Source organism: Leopardus geoffroyi, chromosome E1 (genome assembly GCF_018350155.1).
Source record: "Leopardus geoffroyi isolate Oge1 chromosome E1, O.geoffroyi_Oge1_pat1.0, whole genome shotgun sequence".
NCBI lineage: Eukaryota > Metazoa > Chordata > Mammalia > Carnivora > Felidae > Leopardus > Leopardus geoffroyi.
The window spans coordinates 47560079-47582209 of record NC_059330.1 but is presented as its reverse complement, the minus strand read 5'-3'; the positions used below and the strand labels follow the sequence as shown (position 1 = coordinate 47582209).

At 44.6% G+C, this 22131-nt stretch overlaps 1 protein-coding gene across 6 annotated transcripts in view; it reads left to right on the top strand.

Annotated features, from left to right (window-relative positions):
• The window catches only part of PITPNC1 (phosphatidylinositol transfer protein cytoplasmic 1), a 274238-nt gene that overhangs the window by 71951 nt on the left and 180156 nt on the right, over positions 1-22131 (top strand). Inside the window, exon 1 of one of the 6 annotated variants that reach the window (XM_045490737.1) lies at positions 13458-13583. The exons of 3 other annotated variants lie outside the window; for them this stretch is intronic. In XM_045490737.1, coding sequence (XP_045346693.1) covers positions 13521-13583 — 63 coding nt within the window. In that variant the 5' untranslated portion in view covers positions 13458-13520. Of the gene's footprint in view, positions 1-13457; positions 13584-19677; positions 19863-22131 lie in introns of those variants that run through there. 2 more of the 6 variants (XM_045490741.1, XM_045490735.1) reach the window with 2 other exon arrangements.

Sequence of the window (22131 nt, the reverse complement as noted above, 5' to 3'; positions counted from 1 at the left end):
ATCATCCAAAGATGTTTTATTGGTAGCATGTCGCCATATATCCCTACAGTCCACAGTGTTCGTATGTAAACATATATTTCTTCTTTTATTTATTTGTTTGTTTTTTCTGTATTGAAACGTTTTTTAAAATGTTTATTTATTTTGAAAGAGAGAGAGAGAGAGAGAGAGAGAGAGAGAGAACGCTCGCGTGAGCAGGGGCGGGCCAGAGAGAGAGAGGGAGAGAGTGAATCTCAAGCAGGCACAGAGCCAGACTCGGGGCTCGAACTCACAAACCATGAGATCATGACCTGAGCCAAAATCAAGAGTTGGATGCTCAACCGGTGCCATCCAGGTGCCCCTCTATGATGTTATATTTTATTTTATTTTATTTTATTTTATTTTATTTTATTTTGAGAGAGAGAGAGGGAGAGAGAGAGCATGCACACAGGAGGGCAGAGGCAGAGGGAGAGGGAGAGAGAATCCCAAGTAGGCTTCATGCTGACAGTGTAGATAGAGCCTGATGTGGGGCTTGATCTCACGAGCTGTAAGATCATGACCTGAGCTGAAATCAAGACTCGGATGCTTAACTGACTGAGCCACCCAGGCGCCCCAGTTTGTTTGCATTCATAGTAATTGTTGACATATTTTAGATAATTTCTCTTATTTCATGCTATTTCCAACACCTTTCCTTTGCTTTCTTTTTCTCTTTTCTTATCTCTTACTGAATTCAATTTTATCTATTCCTACCCCTCCTTTTTTTCTCTATTAGTTTTGTTGGCCTTAAATATTTAAGGTGCGCCCTTAATATTTAAGACTTAAATAACAGTTTAAAATTAATTATACCTCTGCCTGGTTTATTTTCTTTTTATTTAGTATTATAATTTCTCCCCAGTTTTGGTATTTTATTGTCTTTGATCTTCTGCAGGCTGACTGCAGTGCATGTAGATTTATTTTGATTTATCCTGCTCAGAATTTGGTATTATTCTATACTTGGAGGATTTATGGCTTTCACAGTTCTGGAACATCCTATCTTTTAACATATTGCTTCTCCTCGGGTACCTGGGTGGCTCAGTCAGTTAAGCATCCGACTTTGGCTCAGGTCATGATCTCACAGTTTGTGGGTTTGAGCCCTGTGTCGGGCACTATGCTGACAGCTCAGAGCCTGGAGTCTGCTTTGGATTCTGTGTCTTCCTCTCTCTCTGCTCCTCTCCCGCTCATGCTCTGTCTCTCTCTCAAAAATAAGTAAACATTAAAAATTTTTTAAAAATATTGCTTCCCTTTCATTTTAGCAACCATAAAATGTGCCTCCACATCTGGTGTGGGAAGCATAGTTGATTGGCCCCCAGATGCCACATCTAAGGATTTACTCAAAAGCCATCTTCCCCTGGGATGCTCCCTGTTTTGGACTGAGTGTGTTGGGGGTTCTAGTGCTGGCCTATTCCTGTAAGATGTTGGACTCCTCCAACAAGTGACTTTGGCTCAAGGGTTCTCAGCAATGTGGCCAAAAACTTTCTCAGAGTTGTGCTTCATTCTCAGTCTCATCCTTTCCAACATGCCTTTTTCCTCTTCCTCCTTTAGAAGTTATACCTACATCATGGTCTGCACGTCCTCCTTAGCTACTCCTGTTTTTCTCTAACATCCTTCCTTGGCGTCTGCATCTTGGAGGATCCAAACTAATATAATTTCTATTTTGGTCATCTGGATCTTGCATTAAATTCATACGGACCTTCTCATTTTTCATGTACTCATTGTCCCTATTCTATGGTCATTCTTTCATGTCCCTTTCATCTCTCTGATCCCTTTGGTAATGTCCTCAAATCTGTCTTCCATTTTACTTAATTCTCTCTTCTTTTGTGTCTAGTCTGCTGTTTAACCTTTCTGTTGACTTTTTAATATCAGTGTTTATAATAGTCATTTGTTGAAGTTCTATTTGGCATATTTTCAAATCTATTACCTTTTTCATATTTTTTTCCTCAGGGTTTTATTTTCTCCTTTATATCTTTAGTAGTTTTTCTTTTCTTTCTTTCTTTCTTTCTTTCTTTCTTTCTTTCTTTCTTTCTTTCAGAGAGAGAGAGAGCACAAGTTGGGGAGGGGGCAGAGGGAGAGAGAGAGAATCTTAAGCAGTCTCCACACTCAGTGTGGAGTCTGATATAGGGCTCGATCCCACGACCCTGGAATGATGATCTGAGTAGAAATCAAGAGTTGGACGTTCAACTGACTGAGCCATCCAGGTGCCCCATGTCTTTAATAGTTTTAAACATACTTACTTAGTATTCTCTGTTTCAAATTCTAATTTTATTATCCCAAGTTCCTGGACTTGTTTGTTGTGTTTGCTGTTTTCTGCTCATGGTATTTTATAATTTTAGATTTTCTTATAAGCTGATTTTTAGTGGGGATTATTTTTTTTCTGTGGGGATCTCATGTGGCCTGATAGTGGGACTTCTCCAGAACAATTTGCCTTATTGTTCTAGAGATCCCATGAGTATCCCTGGCTTGGGACCAACGTTTCTGCTAATTTCTTAGTTTGGAATTTTTCCAATCATTATGCTCATGGTTTGGATCTGGGATATCCATTTTTTAGGGGAGAGTTTTGTTTTGTTTTTATTTTCCCTTTAGAGCCCAGGGACCTATGAAATTGTTGTCTTGGACACTTTTCCCAGGGGAAGAGTTTTTCCCCTTAATCTTCACTGAGGAAGCAATCCTTGGAGGATTCTGCCTCTCCTGAAGGGTGTTAGTTCTAGCTCTGCTTATGGCAGCTCAAGGTTTTATCTCCTTTGTCCACTTGGGTTTTTTTTTTTTTTTAATTTTTTTTTTCAACGTTTATTTATTTTTGGGACAGAGAGAGACAGAGCATGAAATGGGGGAGGGTCAGAGAGAGAGGGAGACACAGAATCAGAAACAGGCTCCAGGCTTTGAGCCATCAGCCCAGAGCCCGACATGGGGCTTGAACTCACGGACCGCGAGATCGTGACCTGGCTGAAGTCGGACGCTTAACCGACTGCGCCACCCAGGCGCCCCTGTCCACTTGGGTTTTAAAATCTAAGTCTGTAAGTTACCAAAGCAGCCTTAGGATTAGCTCACTTGCTTTCACTCACTTTTTCCCCTTTTCAGGTCATATTTTACCCAGCATTCCTATGTGTTTGTAGCGAGAAGTTGTTTTTTGTTTTTTCAAATATCTTAGCCTCTCACCATATTGTTGAATCAGAAGCCCTATTTACCACATTCAGTTCTTTTTTTTTCCCCCCCTAACTTTTTAAGGTTTATTCATTTTTCGGAGACAGAGACAGAGCGTGAGTGGGGAGGGGCAGAGAGGGAGACAGAGAAGCTGAAGCAGGCTCTAGGCTCTGAGCTATCAGCACAGAGCTGGACTCGGGGCTCAAACTCACGGACCGTGAGATCATGACCTGAGCTGAAGTCTCACGCTTAATCAACTGAGCCACCCAGACTGACCCCCCCCCCCCCCCGCCTCCCGCCCCCCGCCACATTCAGTTCTATGCTTCAAGCCTTCTCTGGGCACCAGTTTCTAAGCAGTGTCATTAGTGAAACCCATAAACTCACTCATGATTAGAAAACCCGGGCCTTTGATTGTGTTGAGACTGTAGATCTATAGTATATCTTGAAGGGTTTGGAAAGATTACCTTTATCTTCCAATCTGTGGTAACTTCATTGGTAAATCACGAAGCCCTTTAAGATTTTACAAATAGAACTGACACTTAGAAAGTGATGATGGGGAGGGAGGGGGTGCTTGGGTGGCTCAGTTGGTTGAGCATCTGACTTTGGCCTGGGTCATAATCTTGCCATTCCCAGGTTTGAGCTCCACGTTGGGGTCTGTGCTTGACAGCTCAGAGCCTAGAGCCTGTTTGGATTCTGTGTCCTACTCTCTCTCTCTCTCTCTCTCTCTGCCCCTCCCCCACTTGTGCTCTGTCTCTTCCTCTCTCTCTCTCAAAAATAAATAAACACTAAAAAAATTAAAATGATAATGGGGGTGCTTGGGTGGCTAAGTTGGTCAAGTGTCTGATTCTTGATTTTGGCTCAGGTCATGATCTCACCATTCATGAGATCGAACCCCGCATTGGCCTCTGTGCTGATGTCGTGGAGCCTGCTTGGGGTTCTCTCTTTCCCTCTCTCTCTGCCCCACCTCTGCTTGCCCTCTCTCAAAATAAATAAATAAACTTTAAAAACATTTAAAAAAATGGTGACATTGTTTTGTCATTATTTCTTTTACTGCACGGGCCTAGTAATAGAGCTCTCTGTTTCCCTCCCTACTTTCTCCCAGCTTTCCCACCATCCTTCTCAATTTGTCCTTTGTCAACAGGACAGAAAAAAGAGGTTGAAGTGATATATGGGTATAATCCTCTGTGCACTGCTAAAAAGATAAACTTAAATGAAGTGATTTATTACCTGTGACAGGTATACTGCACCCAAAATTGTCTGTCAAAGTTAGTGCCTCATTGATTTTCCATACTTTCTCTGTCTGCCTCTGGCTTGCCATTGTTCATTAGAGGTGAGTAAACAGTTTAAGGTGGCGGGGTTTTCTCCCAGTCTGGGCACTCTGCCGCAGGGGTTGGGTTAGCCTTTCTTTGTGTTGGAGGGCTCAGGACTTTTGCCTTCAACTGTATGAGAAGGATAAATTCCACCGGTACCTTGGGATGACTCAAACTAGAAGTAAAACATATTCCATACTCCCATTTTGAAAAGGCTTCTAGAATCTTCCTATTTGAGTCAAAGAAATAATAGGCTCAGTAGAATAGCACAGGATAATAGACAGCTGTAGGAGCAGTGCCTGAGTAGGGCTGGTCTGTATTAGTTGATGATATGGCACATTTGGTGGGAACTAATGAAATGGGAGTCTCTTTTCACTTGAGGGGACCACATGCATATCACACAGGACATGTGTTTCCTGGTTTTCTCCAAACCCGTCCCACTGTGTTGGAGAGTGATGAAGCAGAAATCTTCTCAGCAGCCACAGTTCAGCCTTGGGAGTCAGGCTCATTGTCCTCCATCTTTAGCAATGCCCAGATATTGAAGCAGTTGGTTTTAAAATCTTAAAAATTTTTGACTCGCATGGACCTCAGATCTTTTCGTTCACTGTTCTCACTTTATGTAGACTAGCAATCTGAACCCTGCCAAGTATTCGATAGCTTGTTCATTGTCATAGAACGAGTCGCTTGCGCGGCCAGGATGACGACCTGCCTGTCACCCGTTACCCTTCCTGGGAGGGCTTCTCCTCTGCTTCTCTGGGAACTCTGGGCAGAGCTCGGTTTGCCTGCACGGCAGACACACTTCGTGAATTTAAAACCTGTGCTGTTCGTAGCTCTCATCTTTGAAGTTCATTTGCTTGGTTCTTTGATCAGAAAGAGAGTTCTGTGTATTATGGGTTGGAAAGAGTGAGCTTAACTCTGATTTTTCTTTTCTTTTTTCTGTCTTGCGCTTAAGGTAGAGTAATCTAGTATAGTAAGGTATAGTGGCCTACTGCTCCATAGTGGGCACTTTCCAAATACATATTGTGCTGGAAAAAAGACTGCTTTTATGCCAATGGGGTGGAGCCAGCGAATTGATTTATATCATGTAATGACATTTCCTAATTGGCAAATTTGGTGTGGGGGGTGAAGACTGGTTTGATCACTAAATAGTTACAGTTGACCCTTGGACAATTGCAGGAGTCAGGAGGTATTGACCTCCTCCCCCGCCGTCCTACACAGGTAGAAATCTACGTATAACTTTTGACTCCCCCAAAACTTAACTACCAGCGGCCCACTGTTGACCAGAAACCTTACTGTAACGTAGAGCTGACGAACACATCTTTTGTATGTCATATGTACCTATATACTGTGTTCCTACAATAAAGTAAGTTAGAGAAAAGAAAATGTTGTCTACGGCCATACCACCCTGAACGCGCCCGATCTCGTCTGATCTCGGAAGCTAAGCAGGGTCGGGCCTGGTTAGTACTTGGATGGGAGAAAAGAAAATGTTCTTAAGAAAATCATAAGGAAGAACTGGGGCGCCTGGGTGGCGCAGTCGGTTAAGCGTCCGACTTCAGCCAGGTCACGATCTCGCGGTCTGTGAGTTCGAGCCCCGCGTCGGGCTCTGGGCTGATGGCTCAGAGCCTGGAGCCTGTTTCCAATTCTGTGTCTCCCTCTCTCTCTGCCCCTCCCCCATTCATGCTCCGTCTCTCTCTCTCCCAAAAATAAATATAAACGTTGAAGAAAAAAAAAAAATTTTTTTAAAATAAAAAAGAAAATCATAAGGAAGAACAAATACATTTACAGTTCTGTACCGTATTTTATTGAAAAAATCTGCATCGGAGTGAATCTACACATGTTGTTCAAGGGTTAATAACTATATAGACAAATACATAGATTGTGTTTATGTATACACACATGTATATATAGTAATATACTAATGGTATTTGGCATTTTTTTTTTTTTAATTTTTTTTTCAACGTTTATTTATTTTCGGGACAGAGAGAGACAGAGCATGAACGGGGGAGGGGCAGAGAGAGAGGGAAACACAGAATCGGAAACAGGCTCCAGGCTCTGAGCCATCAGCCCAGAGCCTGACGCGGGGCTCGAACTCACGGACCGGGAGATCGTGACCTGGCTGAAGTCGGACGCTTAACCGACTGCGCCACCCAGGCGCCCCGTATTTGGCATTTTTAATTAAAGTTTTTTTTAAAGTTTATTTATTTGAGGGAGAGAGAGAGAAAGAGAGTGAGCGGGGGAGAGGCAGAGAGAGAGAGGGAGAGAGAGAATCCCAAGCGGGCTTTGCACCATCAGTGCAGAGACCAAAGTAAGGCTTGAATGCATGTGAGATCATGACCTGAGCTGAAACCAAAAGTCAGATGCTTAACTGACTGAGGCACTCAGGTGCCCCAGCATTTTTTATTTTAAAAATGATAAGCATCCTATAGTAATTTGTACTTATAAATACTATTGCATAGCAAGTAACAGTTTATAATAGCTTAAGGGGGATGAATATTGCTGGACAGTTCTCTCTTTGTACCTCTGATTGACAGCTAGGGGGAGTTGAGAGTGTGATTTGTGTTAGTTTTCTTTTTTCTTTCTTTCTTTTTTTTAAAAAAAATTTTAAATGTTTATTTTCGAGAGGGAGAGAGACAGCGTGAGCAGGGGAGGGGCAGAGAGAGAGAGAGGGAGGCACAGAATCTGAAGCAGGCTTCAGGCTCCAGCTGACAGCACAGAGCCTGACACGGGGCTAGAACCCATGAACCGCGAGATCATAATCTGAGCTTAAGTCGGACGTTTAACAGACTGAGCCACCCAGGCGCCCCTCTTTTTTTTCTTTTTTAAAGATTTTATTTTTAAGTAATCTCTACATCCAACGTGGGGCTTGAACCTACAACCCCAAGATCAAAAGTCACATACATGCTCTACCGACTGAGCCAGTCAGGTGCCCCAAGTTTTCTTGTTTAAATACTTATCTGCCGTACTGAATAATCACTTTTTAATTGAATTCGTGGCATATTTTGCCATCGTATGCATTTGTGGCAACATTGATTCAGCTTTCCCTGAGCCCAAACTACCAGTTCTTACAGGTTAAGCAGGATGTTGCCTTCATGCTGAGATTAGTTTGTGCTTCACATAGTTGGAGGTCTGAGGAAGGAAAATCAGCTTACAGAAGTCCCTCCCTTAGGGTCAGGAAGCACCACAGATATCAGGAGAAGGTACCTGAATGTGTATATGGTGGTAAAAATGACAGGATAACTTAGGCATTCATATAAGCAGAGAAAAAAATATATAGACCTGCATTATGTGCATTTTCTTTTCTGTGTTCCTTAGTGGTCTGATTATTCGTGTGGCCGAGATGTAAAATCTTTGAGCTTCTAACATCATAGTTATTCATAAAGGCATTTAGGCTGATGGCTTTCTCAGAACGTTCTGCTCTTCAGGATGGAACTTCATCTATATTTCAACGAATTTCTAAACGGGGGAGGGAAACAGAACATTTTTCCTTTGATTAATTCATTGGTGTTTTAGTCCTCAAGGACTCATATACCGGTGAACTCCAAAAGGAAGTCCGTAAAGGAAGAATCGTAAATTGGAATTGGAACCATGAAACTTGCCCCATAAAAATCTTTGAGTGCTGTTCTAAATTCAGCATCTGAAATATAACGGACTAGGCGAAGATTTATGAAAGCTAATTTAAAAAGCTAATTTAAACTTGTACCCAAGAAGCACAGTCTTATGAGTTGTATGGAGTGTTTAGGCTTTTACAAGTTTTAGTCTTTTACAGTTAACCTGGGTCTTAAGCTACTTTGCCCAAGAATCAAGTACTTTAACTTAGCATTACTCCTAGTTAGATCACAGAGGCATGCTTTGCATTCTTGGGCTGTTCACCGGGACTATGCCCTTTGGAAAAAAATTTTATGATTTTAAGATTTTATGTTCTTGGATCTATATATCTGTCTTAGAGTCGTCTCCAGAGGCTGACCCAAAGATGAAGACTTGGGGAGGTGATCCTGAGAAGTCCCAGGAGAAATAAGAAAAGGGAGAAAGGGAAGGTAATAGTGTGTGTGTAAAGGATAGAATTTCCAACCGATCCAGTATTTAGGAAATAGCCTTCAAAGGCACTAAGGACAGAGTCTGCCATTGATGGTAACACCATTACGAAATCCCATACATACCTTGTTGAAAAAGACTTGATGAGTGGCATAACTCTTTGCCTTATAAGAGATCAGTGAGGGGCGCTTGGGTGGCTCAGTCAGTTAAGCGTCAGACTTCGGCTCAGGTCGTGATCTCACAGCTTGTGAGTTCGAGCCCCGCATCGGGCTCAGTGCTGACAGCTCGGAGCCCGGAGCCTGCTTCGGATTCTGTGTCTCCCTCTCTCCTTGCCTCTCCCCTGCTTCCACTCTGTCTGTCTCTCAAAAATAAATGAACATTAAAAAAAAAATTTTTTTTTGTAAGTGATTAGTGAGATTGGGCTTGCCAATGTTGAGTTTTTCCCAACTTAGGTACAGGGTGCCCAGGAACTAGCAAAATCAGCCTTTTGTTGTAGAATTTTGTTAGGACACAGGTCTGTCACCCAGGTGTGGCAGAGCCCCTCCTTCTAATGTTTTTTCTCCAACCTGAATAAGGAAGAACCAGGAGGTTCTGGTGGTTAGGGCATCAACTGGGCTTTGGTCTTAAGTCCCTTCTGCTCGGTTCTTCTCGGGGGAGTGCTGGAATCCTTGGGCTGGAAGTTCTCGTCCAGGATCTGCCAGATGTCCCCAAAACTTCATGGAAGCTCAACTCCCAGAGTCTTGCATCAGGAGTTCCTTAGAAGTCGGGCTGTGTGCAGGGAGCTGAGGAATAGTGTGAGGGTGAGGTAGGGAGAGTGGCAGGGCAGGTGGGGGAAAGCCGAGCTTCAGCCAGGTTCTTGGGGAATTTGGGACCGTGACTTGTGCTACAGAGCTGGTCTCCCCCAACGCCCGAGGGTCGACCTTTTGTGCCCCTCGCCCGTGTCAACCATTGATAGGTTGTGGGCCTCCTTCAGCATAAGTATAACTTCCCAGGAGGAGTGGCTTCCAGAGGCAAAAGGCAATTTCATGGACTAGGAGGCAGATGGGACCCCTTAGCAGTGACACTCACAACAGCCATCCCTGCTGAAGGGGTCCAGGCAGGGCCCTCTGGCATTCCCCAGCAAAGAGACCAGGGCCAGGCTTTGGCCTTTTTCTAGCTCGTCCCCTTTGACATAATTTACCTGTCCTCCAAGGGTCCCTCTTCAGAGTCCCCCCCAACCCCCGCCCTCCAAATTCAGTGTCCTCCCCTCCTCCCTGGAAAAACTCCACTCTTGGACAGAGTGGGAAGAAAAGTCAGAAGCCTGTGCCTTCTGCACCTGTGGCTTGAGCTGAATCCCACTGGGGGTTCTCTGGCTTGGGGAGGAGTGGGGGGCCCTGGCGCTGGGTGGGAGAAGACGGATGCTTTACTCATGATCTGTCTTTCAACCATGTTGTACCAGAATCAACTAAATAGGCCTCAGAAGGGAGTGTTAATTTTCTGCCTCAAACAACCCAGCAACCAATCTACTTTTATTTATTTTTATTTTTTAAGTTTATCTATTTTGAGAGAGTTAGAGAGCATGAGCAGGGGAGGGGTAGAGAAAGGGAAAGAGAACGAATCCCAAGCAGGCTCCACACTGTGAGTGTAGAGCCTGATGTGGGGCTCGAACCCACAAACCATGAGATCATGACCTGAGCCGAAATCAGGAGTCAGATGCTTAACTGACTGAGCCACTCAGGCGGTTCACAACCAACCTGTTTTTAGTAGAAGGTAAGTATTTTTCCCTGTGAACAGGCTAAAAGGGCTCTGAGGCATCCAAGAAATTCCCCTCCTTTTCCCCCCACCAACTCAAATTTCTTGCCCTGACACAAGATGGGATGAGGAGGGTGTGGAATGGTGAGAGAGGGGTCAGTTGTGAATGGGGTGTTAATTAAATGGGTGCAGTCAGCCATGCTTTTGAAGTGTCCTTGCTCTGTGATTTCTCCAGGATTGAAGGGCTGTTGCAAAATTCTGAATTCTGGAAGCCAGTATTGTTCTTTTGCTAAACCCTCAAATCCCTTTAGGGGTCTGATAGATTTGCCTTGCCTGCACCCCAAATATATTTGCTCTGCAGGTTATTGTCACTAAGGGGTAAACACCAAGCTCTGTATCTTTTTTTTTTTTTTTTTTTTAAAGTAGGCTCCACCCACCGCGTGGGGCTTGAACTCATGACCCTAGGATCAAGAATCCGATGTTTGTACCAACTGAGCCAGCCAGGCGCCCTGCCCCCTCCGCCCCATCTGTATCTTGATGGAAAATTCAAAATCATAAAAAAACAACAAAGGTGCCTACCAGCCACACCCGGGTGCATGTTGCATTTGGGGATTGTGACCATAACCTTGACCTCAGGTCTCCGTGACCTTAGAATAAAACCCCTAAAGAGGTCAGCCTGACGTTCTAGAAAGTTGTCCTTAGGACACACTCTATCCATTAGAAGTGAGCCATTAAACCCAGCACACAAGGGGGCGGGGCAGTAAGGTCTACCTCCTAAGGGGAGGCTATCAAAGAAAGGTTCAGATGTGCTGAAACCACCACAGTAATTAATAAATACTTTCACGGGGCGCCTGGGTGGCGCAGTCGGTTAAGCGTCCGACTTCAGCCAGGTCACGATCTCGCGGTCCGTGAGTTCGAGCCCCGCGTCGGGCTCTGGGCTGATGGCTCAGAGCCTGGAGCCTGTTTCGGATTCTGTGTCTCCCTCTCTCTGACCCTCCCCCGTTCATGCTCTGTCTCTCTCTGTCTCAAAAATAAATAAACGTAAAAAAAAAAAAAAAAAAAAATTAAAAAAAAAGAAATCTACCCAAAAAAAAATACTTTCAGAAAGATTCAGGCTCTGCAAGTATCCTAGTTCCCCTTTAAAAACCTTGAACATTCACCAGGAGATCGTGCAGCTATGATTACTGTGGCTGGCATTCTAGAGATTTTCTATTTTCTCTCCTTCCTTCTGTATTTATTATTTGGAATTCCTCTGTAAGGAAGACGTGTCCCTTCTCTTCCATTTATTTATTTATTTATTTATTTATTTATTTATTTATTTATTTATTTATTTATTAGTTTATCGATTCATTTGTTTGTATCAGTAAGGACTCACGGATATTTATTTCATTCTTTGGGTGAGCGTTTTTGTGTTGTTGTTGTTTTTTTTTTTTTAATTATTCTCAAGTTAGTTAGTATACAGTGTAGTCTTGGCTTCAGGAGTTGAAACCAGTGATTCATCACTTACATATAACATGCAGGGCTCATCCCGACAAGTGCCCTCCCTAATGCCCATCACCCATTTTCCCTACCCCTCAGTTCCCCACCCCCATCAACCCTCGGTTTGTTCTCTGTATTTACGAGTCTTTTATGGTTTGCCTCCCTCTCTGTTTTTATGTTATACTTCCTTTCCTTCCCCTATGAACATGTTAAGTTTTTCAGATTCCACGTATGAGTGAGATTACAGTATCTTTCTCTGACTTATTTTGCTTAGCATAATAACCTCCAGTTCCATCCACCTTGTTGCAAGGGGCAAAATTTCATTCTTTTTCATTGCCACATAGTATTGCATTGTGGATACATCCCACTTTTTCTTAATCCACTCATCAGTTGATGGACATTTGGGCTCTTTCCATAATTTGGCTCTTATAGATAACGCTGCTATAAACAGTGGGGTGCACGTGCCCTTTCGAATCAGCATTTTTGCATCCTTTGGATAAAAACCTAGTAGTGCAATTGCTGGGCCATAGGGCATCTCTATTTTTAATTTTTTGAGGAACCTCCACACTGTTTTCCACAGGGGCTGTACCAGTTTGCATTCCCAGCGACAGTGCAAGAGGGTTCCCCAAGAGCTTTTTTTTATTTTAAATATTTTATTTATTTATTTTTTTAATTTTTTTTTCAACGTTTATTCATTTTTGGGACAGTTAGAGACAGAGCATGAACGGGGGAGGGGCAGAGAGAGAGGGAGACACAGAATCGGAAACAGGCTCCAGGCTCCGAGCCATCAGCCCAGAGCCCGACGCGGGGCTCGAACTCATGGACCGCGAGATCGTGACCTGGCTGAAGTCGGACGCCCAACCGACTGCGCCACCCAGGCGCCCCATTAAATATTTTATTTTTAAGGTATGTCTACACTCAGTGTGGGTTTCGAACTCAATGGCCCCAAGATCAAGAGTCGGACGCTCAACCGGACTGAGCCACCCAGGTGCCCCCTGAGAGATGTTTTTGAAATAGGAAAACAGCCTCCTTGAATCAGGTGGAGGGAGGTGGTAAGAGTGTCAGTGCGGATCAAGAGCACATGGGGGATGGGGCGAAGTTCCTGAGAAGGTCAGCAATGATGACATTCAGAGGGGAGGCCTTGGTGAAAATGAGGGACACTCTGTTCTCAAAAACAGGGACCAGGAAAGACTGGACGGCCAATTTTGACGTCAGGAGGGAGTTCCCATTAATTAGCTTTTGTCTTCTCAGTCAATTGGGAAACTGACTTTTGGAATTTAAATTTTCTTGGCCCAAATTCTTGGCCTCCAGAGAAGGGTTTCTCAACCGCTCCACTCTTGACAGTCGGACTGGATCATTCTTCGTTGTGGGGGTTGTCCTGTGCCCATAAGATGCCAGCAGCATCCTTGCTTCCTCCCCCAGTGTGACCACCAAAATGTCTTCAGTGCCACCAGCGGTCCCCTGGACAGCAAAATCACCCCTGGCTAAGAACCACTGATGTAAAATAACTTACACAGAAGTCTGGCAACCCACAGGATTCCTGATCTTAACCTTCGAAAGACTAAGACGAGGCATTCACCTCTAAGTTCCTGCAGAAAGAACTGAGCTGTCCCAGCTGGAGTGCTCGGCTTTGTTGCCATTGGTGAAGCAGGGCCCTGTTTCCTTGGGGATAGTGGGTGTTCTGAGCACACAAGCCAGATGAATCAAGAGGAAACACAGTTCTGTTTCTCAGAGCGTCTTTGCTTCTGAAAAGCGTTGTTGCGGTTAGAGTTTTGCTTCACGGTGGAGGGTTGTTTTGCTTTCTCTGTGGTTTCTATGTGGGCCGAGAGAAGCAACTTCGTTGTTATGTCACATGGGGACATAGAAGCTGTTTCACAGGTGAGTTTCCAAAAGCCAGTTTGTTCTAAAAACCGATATGACACTTACCTAGCTGGGTGCGCATTGGTTGCTGGTACAGTTGTGTCTTAAGAGAGCTGGGGATGTCAGGGACTCTGAATTCCTTTAAGGCTCTCATTTTATTTTTTTAATTATTATTTTTAATTACTATTGTTTTTTAATGTTTTTATTTATTTTTGAGAGAGAGAGCGCACGACCGAGGGAGGGGCGGAGAGAGAGGGAGAGAGAGGAGACGCAGAGTCCAAAAGGGAGAGAGAGAGAGAGAGAGAGAGAGAGAGAGAGAGACACAGAATCCAAAGCAGGCTCCAGGCTTTGAGCTGTCAGCACAGCACCTGATGTGGGGCTCAAACCCACAAACCACGAGATCATGACCTGAGTCGAAGTTGGACGCTTAACCGACGGAGCCACCCATGTGCCCCGTGGCTCTCATTTTTATTATCCAAAGATGGCTTGCATTTTGGCCTAATTTTTTTTCACCTCCAGTAAGTTTTTAACAGCATTTCCAACAGCAAACATGACAGAGATTAAGGAACCAAGCCAAGGCTAAGGCTCAGACGACCTTGTGCGACCGCTGATGCCATCTGTTGGCAGCTGGCAGAACTGATGCCCTTCGGAGTTCTGTTTATTGCACAGAAAGTGGAAAGTTGGCTGCAGGGTACCTTCCTTGCAGCCTGGAGCTGTGGATCAGAAGGATAGGACAGGGGTGGAAAGGAAGGGACCGTGAGTTTGCTTTATAAGTCCTGCATGGGCCATTAGTTATTGGCAGGAATCCATATTTGAAAAAATTTCAGGACTTTTTTTTTTTTTTAAGTTTACTTATTTATTTTGGGGGAGAGAGAGAGAGAGAGAGAGAGAGAGAGAGAGAGAATCCCAAGTGGGCTCCACGCTATCAGTGCAGAGCCTGATTTGGGACTCGATCTCACGAACTGAGATCAAGAGTGGAGGCTTAACAGACTGAACCACCCATGCTCAGTACTTAAAGGTACTAGCTGGGATGCCATTGGGACCTAAAATCCATTTATGAGTCAGTTGTCATCTAAGAAAGTTACGGTCCCAAGGCATTGGCCTTGGGGGGTTAACAGAACAGCAGGGAGGACCCTTAACTACAACAGTCTCCTCCGGAACCTTAGCACGTGGCCCACTCTTGTGGAATTTGATTAGTCAGGGACACTATGAACTCCTCACTTTAATCAAAGAAACTGACACACTATCATATAAAATAAGTATCGTATTATATCTCTCTTCGTTGTGTTTTCAAATACTGTATGTTTGTGTCTATACCAATCCATTTCGGCCAGCAACCCTTCTTGGATACAAAACCGTGATTCCCAGACACTGGGTTTCCTGGGTCCACAGATGCCGTTAAAAATGAAAGCCAGAATGAGTCCAACCAGTGGATACCCAGCCCTGACCATACGTAAGAATCACCTGGAAAACGTAAAACATCCCTGAGGTTGGCCTCCCTGCCGTCGGTACTGATTTAATTCCCCTGGAGAAGCCCTGGGTCATGGGTTCCGCTTTTGGAACCACAGTGATTCGGGCGTGCCGCTCTTCCTCAAAGTGTGGTCTGCGTTTGGAACCTTGTTAGAAATGCAGATTCTCAGGCCCCCCCTCCCAGACCTTCTGAATCGGTCTGCAAGGTTCCCGGGTGATCCCTGCGCACGGTGGAGTTTGGAAGCACACGGTGTTGCCTCTGAAGAGGGGGGTGTACTGAGCTGCCCGTTGGTATCCCCGCTGAGGACACCTGTTTGTATTTCATCTTTACCATTCACGGTTTGGGTGGCCTTCGTCAAGGGCCCCAGCTTCCGCCTGCTCGGTGGGTGCCGTGGGCGTCCCAGATCGAAGCCACAAGAGAACCCAGGGGCCTTTCTTCTACCCCCACCCGGTCTTGCTCACAGCTAGCCGTTAGAAGTGTGTTTCACAGCACTGGTGCCTCACGGCGCAATCGCCAAACCCAGACTCCAGTCTGTGGGTTACCTCTGGGCTCTTCCTGTTGAGACTGATGGTGCGTCAGTGCCGGCTGAACCCGTGAGGACAGGTTGAACCTGGGTGCAGCTCCCCAAGACTCTCCCTCGATCTCTAGCCTAGAAGCCGCCTGTGTTGAAAAGGAGGGAGGCAGCGCCTCTTTGTTCGTTTCTGTTTTTCTAAATGTAAACGTTGGTGTTTGAGTATTTGAATGAAATTAAGGCTGTGGGGGCATCTGGGAAGCATCTGACCTTACAAACAGGCTTCATCCCGGTCGGACTTGGGGTTCGGATGAGGGGCCTCTGGGCCGGGCAACCCTCTTCTGATCCAACGAATCCATCCATCGTCTTTCTAAAAGAGATCTTTTTTAGTTCGTTTCTTAAAACGCGATGCTATATGAGAGATCTTTTCTAAATCTGTAGTTTCATTTTGAGTAGTGCCTAAAAGAGACACTGAAGTCCCTGTTCAGCCTTTTTTGGGAAACGGAGATCCTTGGCTTCTTTTCTCTGCCGTCTTTGACAACAAGCCCTCTGTGATGAACGGCCATTCGAAGCCAGGCAGGGCTGTTTTGTCGTCTTCTCCAAGCTCCCCACCCCCCCCCCCCCCCCATCTCCTGTACCTCCTGCAAAGGAACAAAACCACCAGAACAAACCAAACTTGGAGGAACAAGGGAGGCTTGTCCCCATTCGTGAAATCCCTTCAAAGGGTGTCACTGAAAGAGGGTTGCTGTGGCTCTCTCTTTCTGGAAGCTTTGGGAGGTCTCCCGCAGATCTGATCTGGAGAGACTGGAGTGCTAATTTATGCACAGAAGCCATTCATTAGTCGAGTGCCAGTGATTGCCAGTCTGGTTACCATCCCTCCGAATTCAGGGCTTTTGAAAGGACCCCAAGCGGGGCTTGTGGCTTTTCCTTCAGTCCTTTTCTCGATCCTTCTTCCTCCTCCCGCCTGTCTGTCCTGTGCTGCCCCTCTGCCCTCCCCAGTGTTTCTCTTGTGTTGCCCACAGCAACCCCAGCAGTCGGTCCTGGAGTGGAGGGAGCAGGCCTGGTTACCTGGGAGTCTAGCAATGGTTGCTCAGCAATTCACTGGAGCCACACAAAGGAATAGGTTTCTGTGCAAATCTCCCGGTTCAAGCCCCCCCTCAGTGGCTCCCCAACCTTGCTCTGCCCGAGAGCCCTGTTTCTTCTGGCACCTGAGAAACCAGTTACAGAGACACCCCTGCCTCCCCTCTCCCAGGCATCTGTTTACCAACAGTGCTTCGTAAACACTTTTAACACCTTTCCTTTGTGCCCACACTTCTCCTACACACACACACACACACACACACACACACACACACACACACGCGCATGTTCCCTAGTGTCTCCTACTGCCGAGGGTGTTACTGAATCTAATGTCGCTCTAATTGAGTCGACAGACAGACTGGGGCAGAATTAGCCAACGGCCACCCATGTGGCCAGCAGGGCTGTTAAGGTTTTTCTCTTTTGCTCTTTGACCACAAGAAAGCGCTGTGTCAAAAGGAAGTGCCCAAGTCGTCATGGAAATAAATGATCAGGCGGTGGCAGCCAGATTAATCGAGCCATCCTCAATTTGAGGGGGTGGGGGAGCAGCTCTTCCACTAATATATTTAAATCTCAGTTGACAAATGAGCACGAGGTGACTTGATCCACTACTGTACTTATTGTTGTGATTCTTTTGAACCTCACTTAGTAAACTTTCTTTCCCCTGGAATACAATAAAACTCCCCCAAACCAAGGAGGTAAAATGGCTGAGAGAGCAGACCTAAGAGAGCGATTTTTTTTTTTTTCCTGAAGGAGAGAGAAAAATAAATTCGGAAACAAAATAGTGTTCATCCCTTCTATCTTGCCTTCTGATTTCTAAGTGTGCCCGCCGGCCCCTTTAAATTCCAAGGACCGTTAGGCTCTTTGAGATATTTGTCAATGACAAGGGAGTATGCTTTGAGTAAAGGCATTTTCTTCTGCAGTGTTCATTTCTATTTCAGTGGTTTTCTCCAGTACTTTTCTTTAATTAATACTGTTTATGCTCACTGATGAATAATTCAGAGTCATACAAGCAACAGATGTCAGACGATTCAAAATGACTTTCCCTGAATTATTTATTATTTCTAAAAAAGTAACAGGTTTGTTGAACAAGTAATTGGCAACACAGATGTAGATCAAGGTTTGTCAGCAGGAAACAACGTCTCCTACTGCTTTTCCTTTTGTTCATGTCACTAACGAGGGCGACACTGAATAAGGGGAGTTTGGCTGATACCAACTTGTAGGGGGTCATTTATTTATTCATCCTGGGTGCTGACCAGGGAGCTGGAACCATGTTTAGTTTCCCAGTTGTCTATGGATGTCAAAACATGAAGGGGAATTCATCCAAAAACATAATTAATGAATGTAGCCTTGCAAACACCTATCAGACAAAAACTTAATATACGTACCCAGAAAGAGGAAACATCTTTGTTTGCAAAGATATGTCAAGAATAGAGACCTAGGGGGAAAAAACGAACTGACAGATACGTGAAAGTTTATGTATAATAATGTTCTCTGCAGTGTTGTTTACACCAGAATTTTAAAAAGGGTCCGGAGAAAAAAAAAAGCAAATGTCCAGCAATGAAAAATTAATTAAGGGGCGCCTGGCTGGCTTAGTTAGTGACGCATGTGATTCTTGAGGCAACAGGTTGTGAGTTTGAGCCCCACATTGGTAGGAGTTATTTTAAAAATAAACTTACAAAAGTATGGTTTTGAAGTTTTTTTGATGTGGGGCGCCTGGGTGGCTCAGTCAGTTAAGCGTCCAACTCTTGATTTCAGCTCAGGTCACGATCTCATGGTTCGTGAGTTCGAGCCCTGCCATTGGCAGATGGCTCCTAGCTGACAGTGCGGAGCCTGCTTGGGATTCTCTCTCTCTCTGTCTTTCTCTCTGCCTCTCCCCTGCACGTGCATATGCTCTCTCTCTCTCAAAATAAATAAATAAACTTTAATAAAAGCTTTGTAACGTGGTTATCTTGAATAAGGTGTTTCTAGACCCAGTTGGAAGACAAACCACAAGCATACTAGTTTTCTTCCCCCTTGGTTAGAAATTTTTCTGTCTTTCATAGACTTTTAGCAATCATATGATCTATTACCTTCTTCACGATGGGATCAAATTTTGCGTATCTTTTGCCTAGCATCAGATCTTTCAGGTCTGCAGAGTTCCAGCTAATAAAACAAAACAAACCCTCCAGAAGTCAAATGGAGGATTGGGGCCCATTCTTTAACCCACCCCAAATACAGTCCCTAAAACCCACTGATATCCAAATACCTGTGATTTGATATTTCGCTGACAGTCCATAAGATGCAAGAAAGCAGTTGAAGGGGAGGACAGTAAGAACCATTTGGTGCTTTGGTGGTTTCCTGCAGGTGATATTTTCACAGTTCCTGACTCATGGGGTGGTAGATCAGGAATGAGATGAAGGGGGAGTGAGGGCGCCATCTTTGTTTTTTTTTTTTTTTTTTCAACGTTTATTTATTTTTGGGACAGAGAGAGACAGAGCATGAACGGGGGAGGGGCAGAGAGAGAGGGAGACACAGAATCGGAAACAGGCTCCAGGCTCCGAGCCATCAGCCCAGAGCCTGACGCGGGGCTCGAACTCACGGACCGCGAGATCGTGACCTGGCTGAAGTCGGACGCTTAACTGACTGCGCCACCCAGGCGCCCCTTTGTTTTTTTTTTTTTTTTTTAATGTTTTAAAAAATATTTTTAACGTCTTATTATTTTTGAGAGAGACAGAGAGTCAGAGTGTGAGCAGGGCAGGGGCAGAGAGAAAGGAAGACATGGAATCCAAAGCAGGCTCCAGGCTCTGAGCAGTCAGCACGGAGCCTGACGTGGGGCTTGAACTCATGAACCGCGAGATCATGACCTGAGCCGAAGTTGGAGGCCTAACCAAGTGAGCCACCCAGGCACCCCTGTCTTTTTTGAACTCTTATTCAGAGCTCTGAGAGTGGAACTCGCACAGTGACAACAAAAATAAAATATTTCCTTATTATAAAGTGATCAAAGAACTGAAAAACAGTACAGTAAAATAATTTTCTTAACTGACGTTCTTGATCAACATTAAGATGGATTGTCTCTTTGGGGACATGATTCCGGTTCAATCATTGCAAATGTTTTGGGAGACGTTTTATGACTTCTGGTTTTATTGATTTCAAAGACTGTACGTCCGTCTGCCCGTCCACGCATCCCCCACCCACCCAGCTGAGAGCAGAAGGGGCGAATGGGAAGTTTACAGAGAGGGGCCAACCGCCTGGATTGGTAGGTAGCCTGAGGGGACTTGGTACTTTACGTTGTGCTTTTTCTGCTTGAAAAGCATATTGATCTCAATTTTCAAAACACAGCTCGGTTTGTAGCTGAAGAGGGGTAAGTTTTATAATGTCGCCGACGCTGTTGGTTGTTGTGGATTAGCCATGCTTTCTATGCTCTCTTCATCCCTATTAACCGGTTCCTTTATCCCGTTTTCTTACCCGTGCTATGGGCACTGCACCCACCTCAGAAGGTTGCTGTCAGAGTCCTGGATACTCATGCTAATGCTTACTTGCTAGCTCAGCCTAATTAAGATTTCTGTTAAGCTTGAGATCATTTGTAGCCAGTGTCTTCCAGATGAAAAACAGAGGCCTCTGTTGACACGTTTTGTTATTCTAAATTGGGACCATCCTGACTTTATACCTAAGAATTCATCTTTAGTTCAGTCATCACGTAAGCTGGTGTAATTCTCTAGGGGCGGCTGTCATTATTAATTTATATCTGACCTGGTTCTGAAAAAAAATATTTAAGGCGGTGGAACCCCAATTTAGGACTTAGTGGTTCTTGCTTTGCCCATTAGTCTGGACCCATGAAACCAAAATTGTATTGTTATTGTTATTTTTTAAATGTTTATTTACTTTTTGAGAGAGAGAGTGAGAGCAGGGAAGGGGCAGAGAGAGGGAGACACAGAATCCAAAGCAGGCTCCAGGCTCTGAGCTGTCAGCACAGAGCCCGATGCGGGGCTTGAACCCATAGACTGCGAGATCATGACCTGAGCTGAAGTCGGACGCCCAAACAACTGAGCCACCCAGGCATCCCCCCCCAAAAAATTTTTTTAAAAGATTATTTAATAAGTATAATCTCTACATTCAATGTGGGACTCAAACTCATGACCCTAAGATCAAGAGCTGGACACTGCACTGAGTGAGCCAGTGAGGTGACCCAGGACCTATGAAAATATTAGAACGATTCCCTAAGAAAGCAGACTCACAATTAATGACAACTTCAAACATCATGCTAAGTACTAGGGTGTCTTTTGACTCTCGGACATTGTGTCAATGCAGGTGATTACAACTAGTCTTCCCATCTTACAAATGGGGAAACAGAGACTCCGAGAGACCCATGACTTCTCCCAGTAGTTAGTAGTGTGGTCACAGGGTACCCACTCCCAACCCCTTGGCTGCATCCTGTGTGTGTTTGTCAGTTTCCCGGTGGCTGTGCTACTGGGAGCATCTGTCGTGGGCACAGTAGGAAATGTGTGGAGCGTGTTGGAAAGCGTCCGGATTTTCATCTGGATTTGTGGATTTTGTAACAGGGTGTCTGCTGGGTGGTGTGCTTGGGTAGAGCTGGCACTCTACCTCAGCGGATGGGTATTTCTATCAGAGAAGAATGGACTTGCCAAGTCAGTCTGGAACATCAGGAGTTGAAAGACATTGCAACTATGGAAAAAAAGAACATTATTAAAGATGACTCTTAAGATGTCAAGAGGGAAAAGAAAATGACTTCTTAGGTCGGAAAAGGGAAAGCTATCATGCTGTGCGAGCCATGAGCTGAGGGATGGCTTCTCAAGGGCGGCTTAAATGCATTAGATTAGTCTGCAGTGTGGATTAAGGGACTGCGGGGATTTAATAACTTGTGTATGAGAGAAGGGCCCTGCAAATGTTACACTGTCATAAAAATGTAACCCTTCTAATTGAATTTAGAAGCGATATTAAAATTATTCTTTTGGTGATGCTTCCTAGATGTATTAAATAAAATATCAAGAGTCACAGTTGATTAAGCTGAAACTTGAACATGCGAGAGTTGTTTACACATGAAATTCTGTTGCTGGGGGTTATTTTGATTTTTTTTTTTCTGAAATGTACTGAGAAATTTCTCCTTTTACCTAATTTATGGTCACTCCGCTGTTTCAGGGTGCCAGAAGATGCTCTCAGAGTCTTGGCAGTGTTTTGGAATATAGTATATTATCTTAGTGTTGGGCTATGTATATAATGAACACTTTATATATAGTGATGGTGGGACTGCATGAACTGAATTCTCTCTTAAGGGCAAAGGAAGGGATAGACTATTATTAACTTACATATGGTGCTTGGCATGCCTTTAAGGAAGTAATGGTGGAAAACACACCTTTTTCTCCTCCTGTGGCCATACGGAGTTTGCTAGCCTTATGTCTGCGCCCCAAGACTTAATGAGAAGATGACTTTGACCGGAGGTGGTTACCAATGTGCCGCTGGGATACTGCTGTCCATGAACTTCGTGAACTTCGTGGATCCATAGACTC